We start from the raw sequence: 18,671 nt of genomic DNA on the forward strand, positions 1-18,671 counted from the left end.
CTCTCTCTCTCTCTCTCTCTCTCTCTCTCTCACACACACACACACACACACACACACACACACACTCACACACACACAGAGTGTCAGGTGGAACTGAAGAGATGGTTTACAGGCACAAAGACCTGACTTTAGTTCTTCAGCACTGGATGGAATGAACTCTATCATGAAGAGGAACGGAGTCCTCACCCACAGTGTCATGGCTGACCCTGGATGCATGAGGCCAGAAGAGCCAGATGTAGGAAGTCATAACATGAAGGGAAAGTTCATCTTCAGGGATAGAAAGACTTGCCAGGGCTGGATAATACTGGGACTGAGGGCACAGGACTCTCTGTGGGTCTAGACAGAGTTGAGGGCACCAAATACTACCAACATGTTAACTTTACAGTGGTTGATATTACATTAAATAAGTTCAAGAGATCTAAATAAGAGAGGAACTGTAGCTCACAAAGTCCTTCATTCAACCCCCAGTACTACATAAAACCAGCTTTTCTGGTGCACACCTATAATCCCAGCACTTGGGACGTACAGGCAAGGATCAGAAATTCAAGATCATCCCCATCTAGAGAGCAAGTTTGAGGCCAGCCAGGGCTACCTGAGACCCCTGTCTTAAAAAAAAAAAAAAAAACAAGCAGCTGTGGCCATGGCTCACTTGGTGAAGCAAATGCCTTGTGCATGAGGAAGTGAGTTCCATTCCTAGAACCCACCAGAAGGGGAAAAAAAGGTGTGCTTATGCACATCTGTAACCCTTCTGGGGAAGGCAGAGGCAGGAGGACCCCTGGAGTTCACTGACTGACCAGCATGACCTGTCAGTGAGTCCAAGCCAGTGAGAGGCCATACATCAAAGAAATAAAGTGGTGAGAGGCCCTGGGTGTGACATTGATGCTGACTTCAGCACCCATGCACAGCCACCCACACACAGATGCTGTTCATTCCCAGCTGCTCAGACCTGAAATAATCACAGAGAAACCATATTAATTAAAACACTGCTTGGCCAATTACTTAGGCATATTGCTAGCTAGCTCTTATATCTTAAATTAGCCCATTTCTATTAATCTGTGCATCACCACAAGGTTGTGGCCTACCAACAAGTTTCCAGCAGGCTCCCATAGGCATCTTTCTCCTTTGGCAGCTATGTGCATCTCTGACTCCGCCTACTTTCTCCCACCATTCAGTTTAGTTTTCCTGCCTTGCTCTATTCTGCCCTGCCATAGGTCCAAACAGCTTCTTTATTTATTAACCAATAAAAGCAACACATATACAGGACTTCTAACATCATCTCCCCTTTTCTGTCTAAATAAAAAGGAAGGTTTTAACTTTAACATAGTAAAATTACTTATAACAAAACAGGTATCAACAAGAATTACAGTTAAAATAAATATATCTACTTTATCATAACTAAGGAAAACTATAACTATTTATTCTTCAGCTCCATCAAAGACCCCAGAAGGATGTAACATTACCTAAGTTAACAAGAAGTGCATTGTAAGCCACTTCCAAAACCCTAGAATTGACAGAGACATCTTGCTGCCTGGACAGTCACCCAGAGTTCTTCTGTAACATTGTAGCATCCATCTTCAGCCTGCAGGCCCATAGTTTCTGGCAGAGTTTTCCTTGAAGCAGGAAATTTGAAGATCTGTTCTGCCTTATACTGACAAAGATTATCAGTTGATTTCTTCTGTGTCCTGCAAAATGTCTGGCAATTCTTTCATGATGCAGGAACCTTGAAGGACCATCTCACCTTTAGGCAAGTTCAGCACTCATTCTTCTGTGGGTCCTGCATGTCCAGTTGATAAAACATACCATCAAGCAGTCCAGGCAAGAGCAGTTTCTTGCCCAAATGCCTACCAGCTCCATAAGGAACCTCTTTGATGCCCATCATCCTCTTAAAGCAATTGGTGCTGCCAGAAGCAGATGTATCTCATGTCATGAAAAGACCTAAGTTCTTAAAACATTTAAATGCCATATTCTGTTAGTCTTTGAAAGATTTAAAGAATACCTATCCATCTGAAATATATCTTTACTTCTAGAAAACCTAACTAACAAACCTACAAGCTTGACTATTATAGGTGACTATCTCTTAACCTGTATTTCTTTTTTGTTGTTGTTGTTTTGTTTTTTTTGGGGGGGGTGTTGTTTGTTTGTTTCTTTTTGGTGGCTGGAGAAACAGCTGTGGGTGCTGGGAACTGAACTCTTATATTTTTGGTTGTGAGCTTAGCCTTTAATGACTGAGCCATCTCTCCAGTCCTTAACCTGTATTTCTTAATTATACATTACATATAACCAATATTTAGGGAATTTGGACATTGTTTTCTCCAACCTGCTTCCTGCTTTTTGTTGGGTGAAGTAATTTTAGGGGTTTTCAGTAATCTTTCAGGGGGGATCTTATTCCATCAAACCACATTAGTCTGGAAGGAATCCACGGGTTCTCATCTTTTGTGGAAACAAAACCAGAACCTTTTTTCCAAAGTAACATTTGTAGACTCAAATTTTGAAGTCAAGATATCTCTAAAATATGTATGTTGGTTTAGCTTAGCAGCCCCCAGAATCAAATGTCTCATGGCAATCAGCACCTTTGAAAGAATGGATCTGAGATAACAATGAAAATTGAATCTCATGACGGACTGTGATGATGCTTGGATAGGAGAGGTAATTTCCAGAGGTTTGAAAAAAAAAAAAAAAAACCAAAATGTCAAGTGTTTCAATTGTGGTAAACAAGGTCACCTTAAAAAGGGATTGTAAAAAAGGTGTTCCTAGAAACAATGTTTCTTGTCAGGCCCATAGATGTGAGTCCATTCCACCTTGACTAGAGGTTAGAAGTTTGAGCTCATTTTTCTCTTTGAAAGTTCTTGACAAGTGACTACAAAACAAGAGATCCTAGCCGGGCGGTGGTGGTGCACGCCTTTAATCCCAGCACTCGGGAGGCAGAGGCAGGCGAATCTCTGTGAGTTCGAGACCAGCCTGGTCTACAAGAGCTAGTTCCAGGACAGGCTCCAAAGCCACAGAGAAACCCTGTCTCGAAAAAACAAAAAAAAAAAACAAAAAACAAAAAACAAAAAAAAAAACAAGAGATCCTGACCTAGAGTGGTTAATTAGTATTTTGAGTATAGAGGTGCATCAGCTCTATCTTGACCAAAGGTCAGAGATGCTCTGTTTATTCCTTTTATCATGTTAATAGAAGTCTGTTGCCCCTCCCTACCCTTTTGGAATGGGGTATAAAAAATGTGGAAAACACTACAAAGCTACAGTACTGAAAACAGCCTGGTATTGGCATAAAAAGAGACAGGAGAACTAATGGAACCGAATCAAAGACACAGATATTAATCCATACACCTACAAACACCTGATTTTTGACAAAGAAGCAAAAAATATAAAATAGAAAAAAGAAAGCATATTTAACAAATGATGCTGGCATAATTAGATATCAACATGTAGAAGAATGAAAATAGATCCATATCTATCACCATGTACAAAACTCAAGCCACACTGAACCTTATAGAAGAGAAAGTGGGAAGTACACTTGAATGCATTGGCACAGAAGACCACTTCCTAAATATAACTCCAGCAGCACAGATACTGAGAGACACAATTAATAAATGGGACCTCCTGAAACTGAAAAACTTCTGTAAAGCAAAGGACATGGTCAACAAGACAAAATGGCAGGCCTACAGAATGGTACCAGTGGTACAGGAGAAAAGTGAATATCACATCATTGGTGTCGAGTGCTCAGAAATTGAAAATAATAGATAATAAAGGAAGGGAGGTAGGTGAAGAGATATTGGGAGTATGCTAATTGTTCAAAGGCACCCACAGCTCTACCTTTAAAACAGTTGACAGACAAGCCTGTATGGGTTGAGCAATGGCCTTTAACAACAGAGAAACTGCAGGCCTTAGGACATCTGGTACAGGAGCAGCTAAGATTAAAGAACGATCCAGTCCTTGGAATTCTCCTGTATTTGATAAAAAGAAATCTGGAAAATGGAGAATGGTGGCATATCTAAGAGCTGTTAGTAAGGTGATTCAGCCAATGGGCTATCTACAGTCTGGAATTTCTTTGCCTTCTCTATTGCCTAAAGAATGACCTCTTATGGTTACTGATTTAAGATTGTTTCTTCCCTATACCTTTACAAGAAAAGGACAGAGATGGGGGCTGGAGAGATGGCTCAGAGGTTAAGAGCATTGCCTGCTTTTCCAAAGGTCCTGAGTTCAATTCCCAGCAACCACATGGTGGCTCACAACCATCTGTAATGAGGTCTGGTGCCCTCTTCTGGCATGCGGGCATACACACATATACAGAATATTGTATACATAATAAATAAAAATATTAAAAAAAGAAAAGGACAGAGGAAAAAATTACCTTCATGGTGCCTGTTAAAATATATCGGTGGCAGCTTCTCCCGCAGGGAATGGTAAATAGCCCTACCCTGTGCCAATATTCTATATGACAACTGTTGGAAATGATATATAAGCAATTTCCTCAGTCTACAGTTGACCATTACAGGGATGACATCTTACTAGCTGAGTCAAATGTAGATACTTTAGAAAGAATGATTGAAGAAATAAAAGTTTGCCTTGTTGGGGATTACAAATTGCTCCTGAAAAAAATAAAAGGATGAGATTCTATTAATTATTTCTGATATAAGATAGGTCTATAAATAATTAGACCCCAAAAGGTATAAATTAAGAGCGATTGATTAAGGACTTTTATTTGTTTGTTTGTTTGTTTGGTTGGTTTTTTTTTTTTTTTTTTTGAAACAGGGTTTCTCTATGTAACAGTCCAGGCTCTCCTGGAACTCACTCTGTGGACTAGGCTGTCCTTGAACTTCACAGAGATCTGCAGCCTCTGTCTCCTAAGTTTAAAGGCATGCACCATCACATCTGGCTCAATTGCAGACCATTAATGGCTTTCAAAAATTACTAGGAGGGGGCTGGAGAAATGGCTCAGAGGTTAAGAGCACTGGCTGCTCTTCCAGAGGTCCTGAGTTCAATTCCCAGCAACCACATGGTGGCTCACAACCATCTATAGTGGGATCTGGTGCCCTCTTCTGGCAGAACACTGTATACTTAATAAATAAATAAAATCTAAAAAAAAAAAAAAATTACTAGGAGACATTTCCAATCTATGGCCCACTATTGGGGTAAAAAAATGATGAACTGAGTAATTTGTTCAAAACCTTAAATGGTGCCAAGGACTTAGATAGGCCAAGAGAATTATCAGCTGAAACTAAGAATTGGCTTTGGTGAAAAAGAAATTACAGAATGTACACATGGATTATTAGGATCCAGAGCTTGGTTATATTCTGGTTATTTTACCCTCTTGCCTTCTCCTATATGAATATTACTACAGATGAAGATATTATCTTAGAATTGATATTTTTACCACATAAACAGAGTAAAAATTAAAAACTTTTGTGGAAAAGGTCTCTGAGTTAATTCTAAAAGAAAAATTGAGACTTCTTCAATTAGCAAATTATGGGCAGAAAGTGAACCCTGGCAAAGAGCTTTTAGTAGTTTTTTGGGAGAGATTAGCACAACTACCCTCAAAAGCAAGGAAATTCTATTTATAAATAGAACAAACTGAATCCTCCCTCGCATTGTACAGGACACACCAGTAGCTGGAGCTTTTACATTCTATACTGATGCAAATAAATCAGGAAAGGCAGGTTGCAAATCAGAAAATTTGGGCTAAGTGGCTCAAAGCCCTTATAATTTTGTCCAAAAGTCAGAATTATATGCTATTCTCATGGCAGTAATGGATTTTAGGGAGCCTCGTAACATAGTTACTGACTCACAATATGCAAGAAAGCATTGTTTTGCATATTGAAACTCCTGAATTTATACCAGATGATACAGATTGATTTTATTATTTATTCAGTTACAAGAAATAATCAGGAATAGGGACCATCCATAAACATATCACACCCAAACCCGTACAGTCTGCCAGGCCCTGTAGCACAAAGTAATGAAGAAATTGATCAGCTATTGATAGGAAATGTGCTGAAGGCCTCAGAATTTCATTAAAAAGCATCATGTCAACAGCGAAGGTTTTTAAAAAAAAAAAACAAACTTTTCTATCACTTGGCAACAAGACAAGGAAATTATAAGGAGATATCCCACTTGTTCTTTATACAACCACACTCCACTACCTGCAGGAAGTGACCCAAGGGGGACACAAAGGAATTAAATCTGGCAGATAGATTTGTTCCATTTTGTAGAATTTGGAAAATTAAAGTTTGTACAGCACACCATTGGTACCTATTCAGGTTTTCAGTGGGCATCTGTTTGGAGTTCAGAAAAGGCTGATTCAGTAATCATACATTTATTAGAAGTTATGGTCATCATGGGTTTACCTGCACAAATAAAAACAGATAATGCTCCAGCATATGTCTCTAAGAAAATGAAGCTGTTTTTTGCTTATTACAATATAAAGCATATTACAGATATATCACACAGTACTATAGGGTAAGCAGTTATAGAAAGACCAAATCAAACTCTAAAGGATATGCCAAATAAACAGAAAGGGGCAATAAGCGCCCCCACTCCAGGAATAGATTGCATAATGCTTTCTTAATTTTAAATTTTCTTTTTTTTTAATTTTTTATTTAACTTTATTTTATATGCATTGACATCAGATCCCCAGAACCTGGAGTTACAGACAGTTGTGAGTTGCCATGTGGGTGCTGGGAATTGAACCTGGGTCCTCTAGAAAAGCAGTCAGAGCACTTAACCACTGGGCCATCTCTCCAATCCCTCATTTTGAATTTTCTAAAGGCTAATGAGATAGGAATTTAGCTACAGAAAAACATTGGATAATAGAAAAAAACCTATAAATTAAGTCAGCCTGTGTATTTTAAAGACATGTGACCTCAAAATGGAAACCAGGGGGAATAGAAATACGATAAAAAGGTAAATTATTGAATCTATTTTTAAACCAAGAAAACAATTACTAGTAGTTTTAAATATTTTACATTGATATGGATCTTTATATATTTATACAAATTTGAGATTAATTTTGTTCGAACGTACTATATATACATTTCTAATCTTATCTTGGTGAGTTTAAGGTTTTATATCTAATATGCCTTTTTATTATACCTATCTTGTCTTCAACTCCATCAAAGACCTGAGAAGGAAATATTATTATTACCTGAGTAAGCAGGAAGTACAGGCACGTGACTTCTAAAAATGTGAGAAATGACAGAAACAATTGGCACCTGGATTGTTTCCAAAGTTCCTCTGTAACACGGGGGCATCTGCCTTTGGCCTACAAGACTAGAACATCTAACAGACTTTTCTGTGAAGCAAGGAAATTTGAAGGACTCTCCTACCTTGTCTTGGCAAAGCTTGGAAGTTGCCTTTCTTGTGTCCTACTGGTCCAGTTTGGACAGGAACTGAATTGTCAGCAATTGAAGCAATGGCAGTTTCTTTGCCCACATGGCTAGCTTTTGCCATAAAGAAAATAAACTCCATGCAGAGTTTTTCTGATGTCCATCATGTTTTTTGGAGTACACTGGTGCTGACAGGAGTACACATATCTCACTATCATGAAAAGTTTAAGTTATTAAAACATTTTAAATGCCATATTCTGTGTGTCTTTGAACATTCTGAAGAATACCTATTTATCTGAAATATATCTTTGTATATCTAGAAAACCTAACATGACTATTATAACTTGACTATTATGGATGACTAACTGTATTTTTATAAATTTGTATTTTTTAATTATACCTTATATTTTTAATTGAGCTATATAAACACAATATCTTAAGCAAGAGTAAATATATATATATATATACACTATAACAAAATTAACCTTAAATTTATATCAATAAACTAAAATCCATACCAATGTAAAATATTTTGAGATCAACAGTTGTTTTTTGGATTGAATTAGATTCAATAATCTATCCTTTTACCTTATTTCTATATCAGAAGATTATTCATGGACAAGCTTGTCTACAAGACAGTGCATCTAATAAGCTTTAAAATAAATTTTCTGCAAAAGCTAGAGACAAACTGCATGCTTCACCCTCTTTGCTAAGAATAAAAGCTGAACCCTCAGACTGAATGCCTCAAGCTCCTGTCTCCTCCCACCTTATATTCCTCTCTCTGCCCAGTTATATCCCTGCCTGTCTCCACCTCCCTAGTGTTAGTTAGATTTAAAGACACGTGACTCCCAAGTACTAGGATTAAAGGTGTGAACCACCACTGCTTGACTCTGTTTCTCTTATAGACTGAATCAATTTTGTGTGGCCCAGAGTGGCCTTGAACTAACAGAGATCCGTCTGCCTCTGTCTCTGGAGTGCTGGGATTAAATGTGTGTGCCACCTCCTCTATGACTAACTAGTGTGGCTAGCTTCACACTCTGATTTTCAGGCAAGCTTTATTTGTTACAGCTCAAACAAAATGTCGCCACATAAGGGAGAAAGAGAGGGACACGTCCGGGGCTAGAAGTCAGGCAGCAGGCAGCTGCGGGCCAGACGAGAAGCAGGAAAGTTGGACATACAGAAGGAAAGAGAGGGGGAAAGCCCCAAGGCAAAGCATAGGTGAAGAGAAACGGGTTAAGTTATAAGAGCTATCAAGAAATGAGCCCAAGCTAAGGCTGAGCATTCTTAACTAATGTCTCTGGGTCATGATTTGGGAGCTGGTTGGTGGCCTGCTACACCTGCCTTCCTAGGCTAACCTTGCAAAGTCATCAAGTAAAGCCACTTCCTTTTTGCTTTCTTCATCTCCAATACTCTTACTCTGAAGTGAGGACCATTATTTCTTACACAAGAAAATTCTAGGCAGCTGATCGGCATTAAGAACCAAGGGTCCCAGACATCCTATGCCCCATAGATGTAACATTACTTCCAGAGACTGTCCGTTATTGTCCCCAAGGTCTGACTGGCACTCACATGAGAATGTTCCACCATCTGCTGCTGCCTGCAGCTGTCTGCTCTGCTCATAGCTGCTGAGAGCACAGGACTATGAGAGTTGCTGAGTGTTGGGATCGAAGGTGGTAGAAGCCCCGCAGGATCAGCCTCTATCCTGAGAGCTGGGAGCTATGGGTCTCTGGCTTCTAGAGCCTGGTGCAATGGGCCCCTAGCTCTTGGGGTTTTCAGGGACCTTAGTATCCCAAGGGTAAATAAATTGCCCTGGCTAGCTGACTGACAGCAAGTGGAGGAATGAATGGAATCTCAGTGCCTTGCCTGAGAGCTTGCCTAACCAAGTCCCTTTTGAGCCCTACTCAAAGAACGGCTCTGCCCAAAGACCAGCCCAGGATGGGCTCTCTGTAGTGAAACAAAGGACCTCATGGTGTCCCTCCCAAGCTCATCTTTGAAAGGAGAACCAAGATGTGGGGTCTGTGCTAGCTGGTTTTATGTCAACTTGACACAACTAGTCACTGGAGAGGAGGGAGCCTCTTCTGGAAAAAATGCCTATGTAAGATTGGGCTATAGCCAGGTTTGTAGATTTTCTTACTTAGCAACGGATGTGCGAGAGTCCCACGCGCTATGGGTGGTGCCTTCCCTGGCCTGGTGGTCCTGAACAAGTCATTGGGAACAAGCCAGTAAACAGCTCCCCTCCATGGCCTCTGCATCAGCTCCTGCCTCCAGATTCCTGCCCTCACTTCCTTCAATGATGGACTACCATGTGGAAGTGTAAGCCAAATAAACCCTTTCCTTCCCAGCTTGCTTTTGGTCATGGTGTTTCATCACAGCTGTAGAAAACCCTAAGACAATTTGGTATCAGGATAGTGGGGTATTGCTGTGACAGATCCAACCATGTGACTATAGAAGGACTTTGGAACTTTGGATTAGAAAAGCCATCCAGTGTTGAGACCTCAGTGGGCTGTTCCCTAGGAGCTTAGAAGATACCATACAATGGAGGCCTGGCTAGTTTCAGGGGGAAGTTTAAAGACTCTACTGGGCCTTTTGTGTGAAGAATCTGTGGTGTCTGGTCAGCTGGAGCTGAAGAGTGAGCTATGATTAACAAGAGACCAGCAAGCACCCTTAAAATGAGACCTTTGTGTAGCTGAGACAGCACTGATGGCTGGTCAGCTGGAGCTGAGAAACGACCAGGGGTGAAGACGAGACCAGCATCACTGAAGTGAACGTTCCTGGGAAGTGCTTCCTTAGAGTCGGCACACAGCTGTGCTCCAGAGGCAGCTAAGGTTGTACCTGGTGCTGGGAGTTTCAAAGCCACCCGGGCGGTACTGGTGTTGAAGGTGTGAATAGGTCATGGAGAGCAGCCAAGGCTTGGCATTGTGAGACCACAGAGACTGTCGGTGAAGGTGCAGCCTGGGTAGCAGTAAAAGGCTCAGGGTTGAAGGGGTCATGGAGAAAAGTTGAGGCTTTGCACCGTGAAGAGGGCCCAAGGAAAACTATTGGTGAAAGTGTGGCCCATTTGCATTCCATGGGGTGACCACCAAGAACAGCAGTGTGGGTGGAGTGGAGCCTGAGAGAGCTTAGGTTAGCTGTGTGTGCTGCGGATAGAGCTAGAGAAGTGACCCAAGTCCTCTAAAGGATCCCAGAATTGTGAATAGATCTGACATTGGACATTATGTTGTTTACACAGCTGAGAATTTGATTGTGACTATGCCATGTTCTTCCCTGTTGAAGTGTTTATTTTTTATTTTATAAGAGCAACTGAGAGACTTTAAACTTCTTCTTGGGGGGGGGGGACTTTTTTGGTTTTTTGAGACAGGGTTTTTCTGTGTAGCTCTGCGTGTCCTGGGACTCACTCTGTAGACCAGGCTGGCTTCTGCCTCCCGAATGCTGAGATTGTAGGTATTACACCACCAAGCTTTCATAATTCATAATTAACAAGTCTGCGTCATGATTTGGGACCTGTCAGGAGGGACAGAAAAATCCCCCTACAGTCATGGTGTTTGTGGATAAAATAAAAACAGATAAGGAAATTCAAAAGATTAAACTCCATTCCCACTTCCTCAGGGATCTCCACGCTAACAGCTGTTCCCTGGGCATCTCAGACACCCAGAAAGGACAGAGGACAGCACTATCTGACCCCTGGGAATGAAGCTGAACAATACAGTTGCCAGCATTATGTACTCATTATAAATAGCTGTCCCCAAGAATAGAAAAGACATGGGGAGGGGCCTCTGCTCTGTGGTGCCTGAGCAGATCAAGGGGGCAGTGTCTGTCTCAGAGGTTCACACGGGGTCCTGGGGTCTGTCCTCTCCCTCTGTCCTCCAGAGCTGAGACAGCTGCCTGGTGTTCATGCTCCATGCTGAAGGCCTGCTCCTTACAAACCCTCTACTCTGCAGGGAAGCCCTAATGAGGTAGGGTCAGTCAGAAGGATTGCTTTGGTTCCTTTCTGCCTGCCCCAGGTGAGTGTCATCCCAGAATCCCACACGGCTCAGCAGGGCACCACACAAGGCAAAACTGGCTAACCCTCAGCCTCGCAGCAGAGGGTTAGAGCGGCCCAAGTACCCTCCTTGGATTTCAGCCAGCAGGAGGTCCCAATGTCCTGTTGCCAGAGGTTTCTGTCCTGCCCCATCCTGTAGCCATTCTGCCCCAAAGAAACACACAGAGGTCTACGTTAATTATAAACCAGTTGGGCTATTAGCTCAGGCTTCTTATTAATTCTTATAATTTACATTAGCCCATATTTCTTGTCTGTGTTAGCCACCTGGCTTGGTACCTTTTATCAGTGAGGCATTCTCATCTTGCTTCCTCTGTGTCAACTGCAGACTGACTCCTCTTCCCAGAATTGTCCTGCTCTCATTGCCCTGCTTCTACTTCCTGCCTGGTCACCCTGCCTATACTTCCTGCCTGAATGCTGGCCAATCAGCATTTTATTAAAACAATACAATATAAGTGACAGGTACAAGACCATTATCCCACAGCAATGTCCCTTTGAGAGTTACCTGGTTCAGACAGGCCTCTATCAAACCAGCTTGTGTTGACTCTTTGCTCTTTTGTGGGTAGGTTGTTAGTGGAAGGCAGAGACATCAGTTTCCCAAGCACTGAGTGGCTGCCTTTCTCAAGGTGAATAGCTGCAGGAAGGCAGCTGCCATGAGGAAGGATACACCCTCTTCTCCAGCCACATGGGTTACTCACTGAGGACAGCCCAGAGATCTATGATGCCATAGTTTTCTGTGGCAGTTTCCTGATGACCTGCTGCCATAGAGTTAGCAGCCAGCACCAGCCATATCTGGCCTGGCTCCAGAGTTGTCACCCAGCCCCAATCCATCCTTTGTTGCAGACACTTTCTTTTGCCCCATGTGAATCTTGTCTGAGAGTTTCCCATGGATACAAAGCTTATGCAAAACTGGTTGGGGGGCAACCAGGAAAACCGTGGTACCGTCTGAATCTGGTATTGCATTTGACATTGTATTTTTGGAAGCTTCATTTATGGAAATCTACTGGCTAAAGTGCAAATATAGGAAAAAATAAAAATGCCCTAGGCAAAGGGAAACTGCTTCAGTCCATGGAGGCTGGAACCCCTGCAGCTGCAGATGCTTAAGTTCATTTGCAAAGTGTCTCTGAGTCTCCATTCCACAGACCCACGTGAATCCACACTCTGACGCCGTGACATCCACTACAGTCTTGTGTTTTGAAAGGTCACACACACAGCCCAGGATGGTGTCAAAATCAATTTACAACTGAAGATAAACTTTGGCTCTTGATCCTCCCGCCTGGTGCAGCAGGCATGGCATGTGCAGGTTAGGTTAGAACCCAGAGCCTCGTGCCTGCTGGGCTTTCCCACCTGAGCCGCACCCCAGCCCCGCTAAGAGGAGCACATGGACACAGTCCTAAACTGGGTTTGCTGGATTATCCCAAGGCTAAGCTCACTCTCCACACTCCCCGAGTTAAGGCCACCCAGGGCTTGGCTCCACACTGACCTCCCCTGTTGTCCCTCACTCCTCTTTGCACACACAGTTTTAAGCATCCTGTAAACCATAGGCATCGGCTTCAGACTGGACCTAGAACCTCTTGGACGTCGGCTACACAGGGCTTCCCCAGCCATGATGGGATTTATGCATGGTTGCTAGTGGACCTCATCTGTCATGGTGGGAGCAGAGCAGAACCTGGGTAGGGTGTCCATAAGTGACCTGGTAATAGGGGCTCCGGTAACACTGTTGGAGTCCCCTGCAGCGATGCTGACTCCATACTGGGACCACTGTCTGCAGGAATGCTACACAGATTCAAACATTCCTGTGGGTGACCCCAGTACTCAATCTGCGACTCCTCAAAAGATCAAGCTGATGCTCTGGCTGGCTCAACATGGCCACTATAAACCACACTAATGCAAATGTACCTCTTGGCTGGCCAGTTACTCTGGGAACACAGATCCCTCAAGCAAACAAGACTCTGCAGGTGCTTACCCTAAAAACTGACTCCTTCCCAGAGACGGGAGCCAAGGTCAGACCTGGCTTTGGGAGCCCACTCTCTGGAACCTTTCTTTGTTTCTTGGGCTCATAGCACGGTGGATCTAAGCTCAGCCAGCTTCCTCACAGTCTCATTAGGACACTTCTTCCCTCTCAGTCTCAGGTTCCTTAGATTGTAACTTCACTGACAGCAGCCTTTTATACCCCACACTGCTTGCTGCAAGGCCATGAACCAGTCAGGTGGCTGCTGGGGACTGAACTCAGGTCTTCAGGGAGAGCAGTGTGGACGCTCGCTAGCTGTGTATTTGGACCTATTCTGGAGAATGAAGTCAGGCCCTCAGGTGTGCTGAGCAAGCATTTTACCTATGGAGCTGTCCTCCTATCCCCTCTGCCCACTACCACAGTGCTCCAGCCCTGTTTGATGGCCGCCTCCTCAGTGTGTACCTGCTCCAATTACCAGTGGCTTGTCTCTTCTGCCAGTGTAACAGTTATCCGTCTCAGTCTCAATGTGGCATGGCACTTGTGTCTTTACTGATGGGTTGATCACATCTCATGGTCTCGCCAAGTGGATGTACTTGACAATGAACAAATATTGCTTTTGTCTGTCTTCATTGTTTTGTTAGAGATGGGCTCACTCTGTAGCCCAGGCTGGCCTCAAACTTAGAGAAATTCTTCTGCCTCAGCCTTCCAAACGTTGGGACTGCAGTCTTGAGCACCCACACCCAAAGTCTTTCTCTTATGCTAGGTGCATACTGTGGAGCTTCAGTCCCAGCCCTTTGGTTTATTCTCATCAGTCTTTATGACCACCTGAGACCCCTCTCTCCAGCATCTCCTCTCCAAGATAAGACACACAAGGCCACAGGAAATTCTGCATTTTATTTGTGCCCATAACCCCTGGATGCTCAGCCCCACTAGACGCGACCCTTTCCCAACACCTTTACAAAACACTGATTCTCTCCCAGAGCTAAAATGACCCCTAGTTACCAACTACAGCCACCCTTTTCTCTCCCTTGGCCAGCAGATCTCCTGCTCGGAGGAGGCGGCTCCCTTCCCTTGGCTGGCTTATCACTTGGATCCCATATCCCCTTATTAAAACCCTCCCTCCCTGATTGGTCTTATCCAGTTACCCTGAGTGGCTTCCTGCCTTACCTCCATGCCAGGCCCAGCAGCCCCCCCACACCCAACTAGGACTACCTGCAAAAACACACTGGTTTTAGACTCCAGAAACCAGGGATCAGGCTGGGTCCTCAAATTCCCCGAGGGCCCTGGCTCCTTGGCTGCATTGAAGGGCTACGGAAATTGACTAAGCCAAATAACCCGCAGTGAGGGTAGGTGGGGAAATCCAGACACGGATGGGACAGGAGAGTGAAACAGGGTTGGAGTAAGGCTGGAGGTGGGGATGATGGACCTCCCTCCTCCCGCCTGGACCTGCACCCTAGGTGCTTCGGGTCCTCTGGCTGCGGGCCTTGTACACCTCGATTAGCAGGTCCTTCACGTACTGGATCTCCCGCTCCACCGATTCGGCCCTCTCCCTCAGCTCCCGGTTCCGAGCCTCCAGCCCCTGGCACTCGCCCTCCAGGGCCTCGCCCTCTGCCCGCTTCCTCTGGCGGTACCTGAGAGCCGCTGACTTGTTCTGATCTCTCTTCTTCTGCTTGCGGTCCCCTCGGGTGGTGGCAGGAGCAGGATAGGGGACTGAGCGGGAGGGTGAAGGCAGAGGGGCCAGAGGAGGAGGAGGAGGCTGCTGCTGGGGGACAGGCAGGGCTGCTAAGCCTGAATCACCTGGCCCAGCCTCACTGCGGCAGTAGACAGCCAGCAGGTCTAGGGTATCCAGAGTAGGAGGCTGAGGGAGGTCAAAGGTGGGCAGGGGCAAGGGCAGGGGCAGGGAGGGTGCTGGTGGTGGTGGTGGTGGTGAGGGTGGTGGGAGGAGTGGGGCATCAAGGAAGAAGTCTTCCATCTGTTCTAGCTCCTTCTTGAGCAGGGATGCCATGGCTTCCAGGTCAGGGGGTGCTGGGGATGGTGGAGGGAGGGTCCCTGGGGGCAGAGGGGCCTCCAGAGGGAGGAGGGCCGTGAAGTCAACCCGCTCTGTCATCCAATCAGAGAATCCGTCACCTGAGGATGGAGGGGGAACATAAAAGGCGCCTGAGGTCTGTGCTTTACCTACCTGGTGCTCACTCATGTCCCATTCACTCAATGTGACAAATGACCAGCCAGCCTGACAGCGGACTCAGGCAATGAACCAGGCAACCAACTAAGCAACCCACTCACCCACCAAGTAGTCAAGCAGTCAACAGAACAGCTAGCTTACCCACCAAGCCACTAACCATGAATTAACCAACTAATCAAGTGAGCCACAGAATCTACCAGCTAACCAACTGACCAATAATCTACTAACCAATGAACCAGCCAATCACACAACAAACCAACCAACAAATTCATTAATCAATGAACAAGTCAGCCAATCAATCAGCCAACCATAGTTTACCAAACAAGCAATAAACTGATCCACTATCAGTGAATGAGACAACCAACCAGTCAGCCAAGCATACTGTTCAGTAACCAACCGAGTAACCCATGAAGTAGGCGATGAACCAGTGAACCAGAGTTCACCAGCCAACAATTAGCTAACACATTAACCAATGAACCAGTCAAACCAACCAGTCAGCCAATCAAACAGTTTACCAGGCAACTTGTTGATAAACTAATCAACTCCCTAAGCGATCAATGAACAAGCCAATCGATAAGTCAAGTTGGTCAACCAATCAACCCCTTAATTTATCAACTAACCAATGAAATAATGGGCCAACCACTCAGTGAAGCAGTCAACCAACTAATGATTAACCCAACCAAAGTCAGCGACTGCTTCTCTAAGCATCCTCTTTATGGTATGGCTGCTTGGCTGGACCTGCTCTGTAGTTGCGGGCAGTCCTCTGCCTCTCCCCCAGGAGCTGATTCTCTCTCTCTCTGGATCGCTTTCTCTCTCACACCCCATCTTTACTCATTCTTGTTTTCTGTTTTTGAGAAGCCTAGGTTGGCCTGCAACCCGTGGGCTGCAGAGGACGAGCAGTCTAACAGGGAGAATTACAGGCATGCGCCACCAGGTGCGCCTGCTCTTTAGTTACGGACATACCACCGTGAGCCAAGCATCTGCTATATAGTCAAAAGAGAATGATGTCTGCCCAGAGTGCCTTGGCGGAACCACCCTCAGGCCTTCTTGTTGCTCCTTTCTTCTCATCCCTCAGCCCTCACTCATTCAGAAGCTGTCTGCTTGGAGAAGGGCTATGTCACTTTCCGCTCAGCTGCTGTTTCCTACTTCTGGCTCTTGTCAGTGTCCTGACGTTCCATGAGCTTAGGGGGTCCCTTGCTCTGAGCCCTGAGCAGCTAGCACCCTGTAGGCCTTCAGCACTCATCTCCTGAATGAATGAATTCTTCCTTTTCTCTGTGCCCTGCCCCTCCCTGCCTCCAGCTCAACCCACCTCTACTTCCTACCTGTTCTTACCTGCCAGGGGCTCTCCCCCCCCTGGAAGCCCGCCCTCCAGGGCTCCCCCAAGGACCTCATAGGGGCCCAGGGGGGCAGGGGCCAGGGGGAGTTTCCCATAGTCTACGAGCCAGCCCAGCCCGCTAGCTGGGAGCAGGGTCCTGTCCAGCTCCAGCCCCAGGGTCGCCAGGAGTGACATGGCTGGGACAAAGGCAGAGGGCGCCAATGGCAGCGGAGGCGGCACCAGCAGTTGGGAGGCAGTTTCCGAGACTGTTCAGCTGGGTGAAGACAGGCACCAAGACGATGGCGGAGGACCTGTGAGGGAGACAAGAGGGGTGGGGTTGGCTCAAAAGCGGCTTGACCCACAGGCCACTCGCACTTCCCTTCTCTCTCCAAATTCCAGGGCTCCACACATTCCCAAGGGGATTCGTGGAAACGCCCATGCCACGTCTCCTCCCTCAACACAGAAACCTAGAGTTTTCCCAGGGGAATTACCTCCAGCCCCTCCTGCCCACCTCATTTTACACCGCCTCAGAAAAATTTGAATCCCAAGGGGATTTTCTTCTAGCCATGTCCCTTCGGCATCAATATTTCTTCAGGTTTTGCTCCCTTTAAAGTCCACCGATCCCGCAGGGGTCCCGAGAGGAACTCCGCCAGGCCTGGGCCCTTCATCCGTGTCACTCTTAAATCCCATTCTACCCTCAAAATTTTAGGATGACTTCTGCAGCCAGTGCGAGAAGCCCCGCCCACTCGGCTGTTCCCGCCCTCAACTAGCGAGTCCCAGAGGCCCCGCCCCTATGGCCCTAACACCACCTATCAAAGGCGTTCCTAAACCTTGTTTTCCCTGTCAATCTAAGCCAGTCCCCGCCCTAGCAGGTCCCTCCTGATTGGAGGCCTGAGTCAGAGCCTCAAGGAACCCCGCCTCTCTAAACCCCACCCTTTCTTTCTGTTAGCGCAGGCTCAGACCCTGAAAGCAGGCCATTGTTACGCCACTAGTGCGCATGTTTAGCCAAGTACTGGCTGCCCTTCGTAGTTCAGGCTGTGGGGTGGGTTAATGCGCGTGCGCACCAGGGGAGGAAGACCCGCTGGGAACTACCGCGCAGGCGCAACGGCGCGCGACCGGACCTTATAGCACCCTCCCCCACAGCTCGAGCGAAGTGCGCATGCTCAGCGGATCCGCGGGCCACCACTTTCCCTCTTCTGCGCCTGCGCGCCCGTGGCTCATCACTCTGCGCCCCCCACGAGGCCGGCCCGTGAAGCCCCGCGAGCTCTGTGAAAGGGCGGGAAAGGCGGTTGGTGAGGGAGGGGCGAGCGGTTACTCACTCCATGGCTGCGGCAAGGAGAGGAGGCGGCGGCGGCCTCGGCTGAACAGACGGTGGGAGCGGAGAGTGCAGGCGCGGTGAGCGCGGAACCGGGGCAGGGGCACGACGGGATCACGGCTACAGAGCCATGGCGGAGGCCGAGCGGGCGGAGGCGACGTGGCGGGAGCGTTAGGAGAAGTGGTTCTGAGAAGATCGGGAATGATGCGGCCCCGGGGCCTGAGCACAAATATACTGGGGGCGGCGCAGCGCGGGCGGCCAGATCCCTCCGCGCTCCGCCCCTGCGTGGCCCCGACGGGGCGGTGGCGACCCCGGGCCCGCCATGTCGCCCAGACCCTCCACTCTCTGCTTCATGCCGGGGTCTCGGACTCTTTCTGATTTGATGGGATCCTACCCCATCTCTGTCACGCCCGCAACCAGCTCAGCTCTCGTTCTCTCTCCCTGGTTCACGAATTTGCCACCAGGTCCCCAACCGATGTCGCCCCGAGAGCCCTCGTGGGTCGAGCCTATCGTGGGATGGCGAGTTCAATCTGGCTTAGGCCTCATA

The 18,671-nt window shown here is 46.4% G+C and overlaps 1 protein-coding gene across 1 annotated transcript; it reads right to left on the bottom strand.

Moving 5' to 3' along the window:
- Nucleotides 1-14,187: 14,187 nt before the first annotated feature.
- Nucleotides 14,188-18,352, bottom strand: Atf5 (activating transcription factor 5). The gene is made up of 3 exons (XM_038314355.1): nt 18,129-18,352; nt 16,827-17,120; nt 14,188-15,439 (listed from the first exon to the last, which is right to left on the bottom strand). Exons 2-3 carry the CDS (start codon nt 17,002-17,004, stop codon nt 14,766-14,768), a joined length of 852 nt encoding a protein of 283 aa, XP_038170283.1. The 5' UTR covers nt 17,005-17,120; nt 18,129-18,352; the 3' UTR covers nt 14,188-14,765.
- Between the last annotated feature and the right edge of the window lie 319 nt (nt 18,353-18,671).

Source organism: Arvicola amphibius, chromosome 12 (assembly GCF_903992535.2).
Source record: "Arvicola amphibius chromosome 12, mArvAmp1.2, whole genome shotgun sequence".
Classification (NCBI taxonomy): Eukaryota; Metazoa; Chordata; class Mammalia; order Rodentia; family Cricetidae; genus Arvicola; species Arvicola amphibius.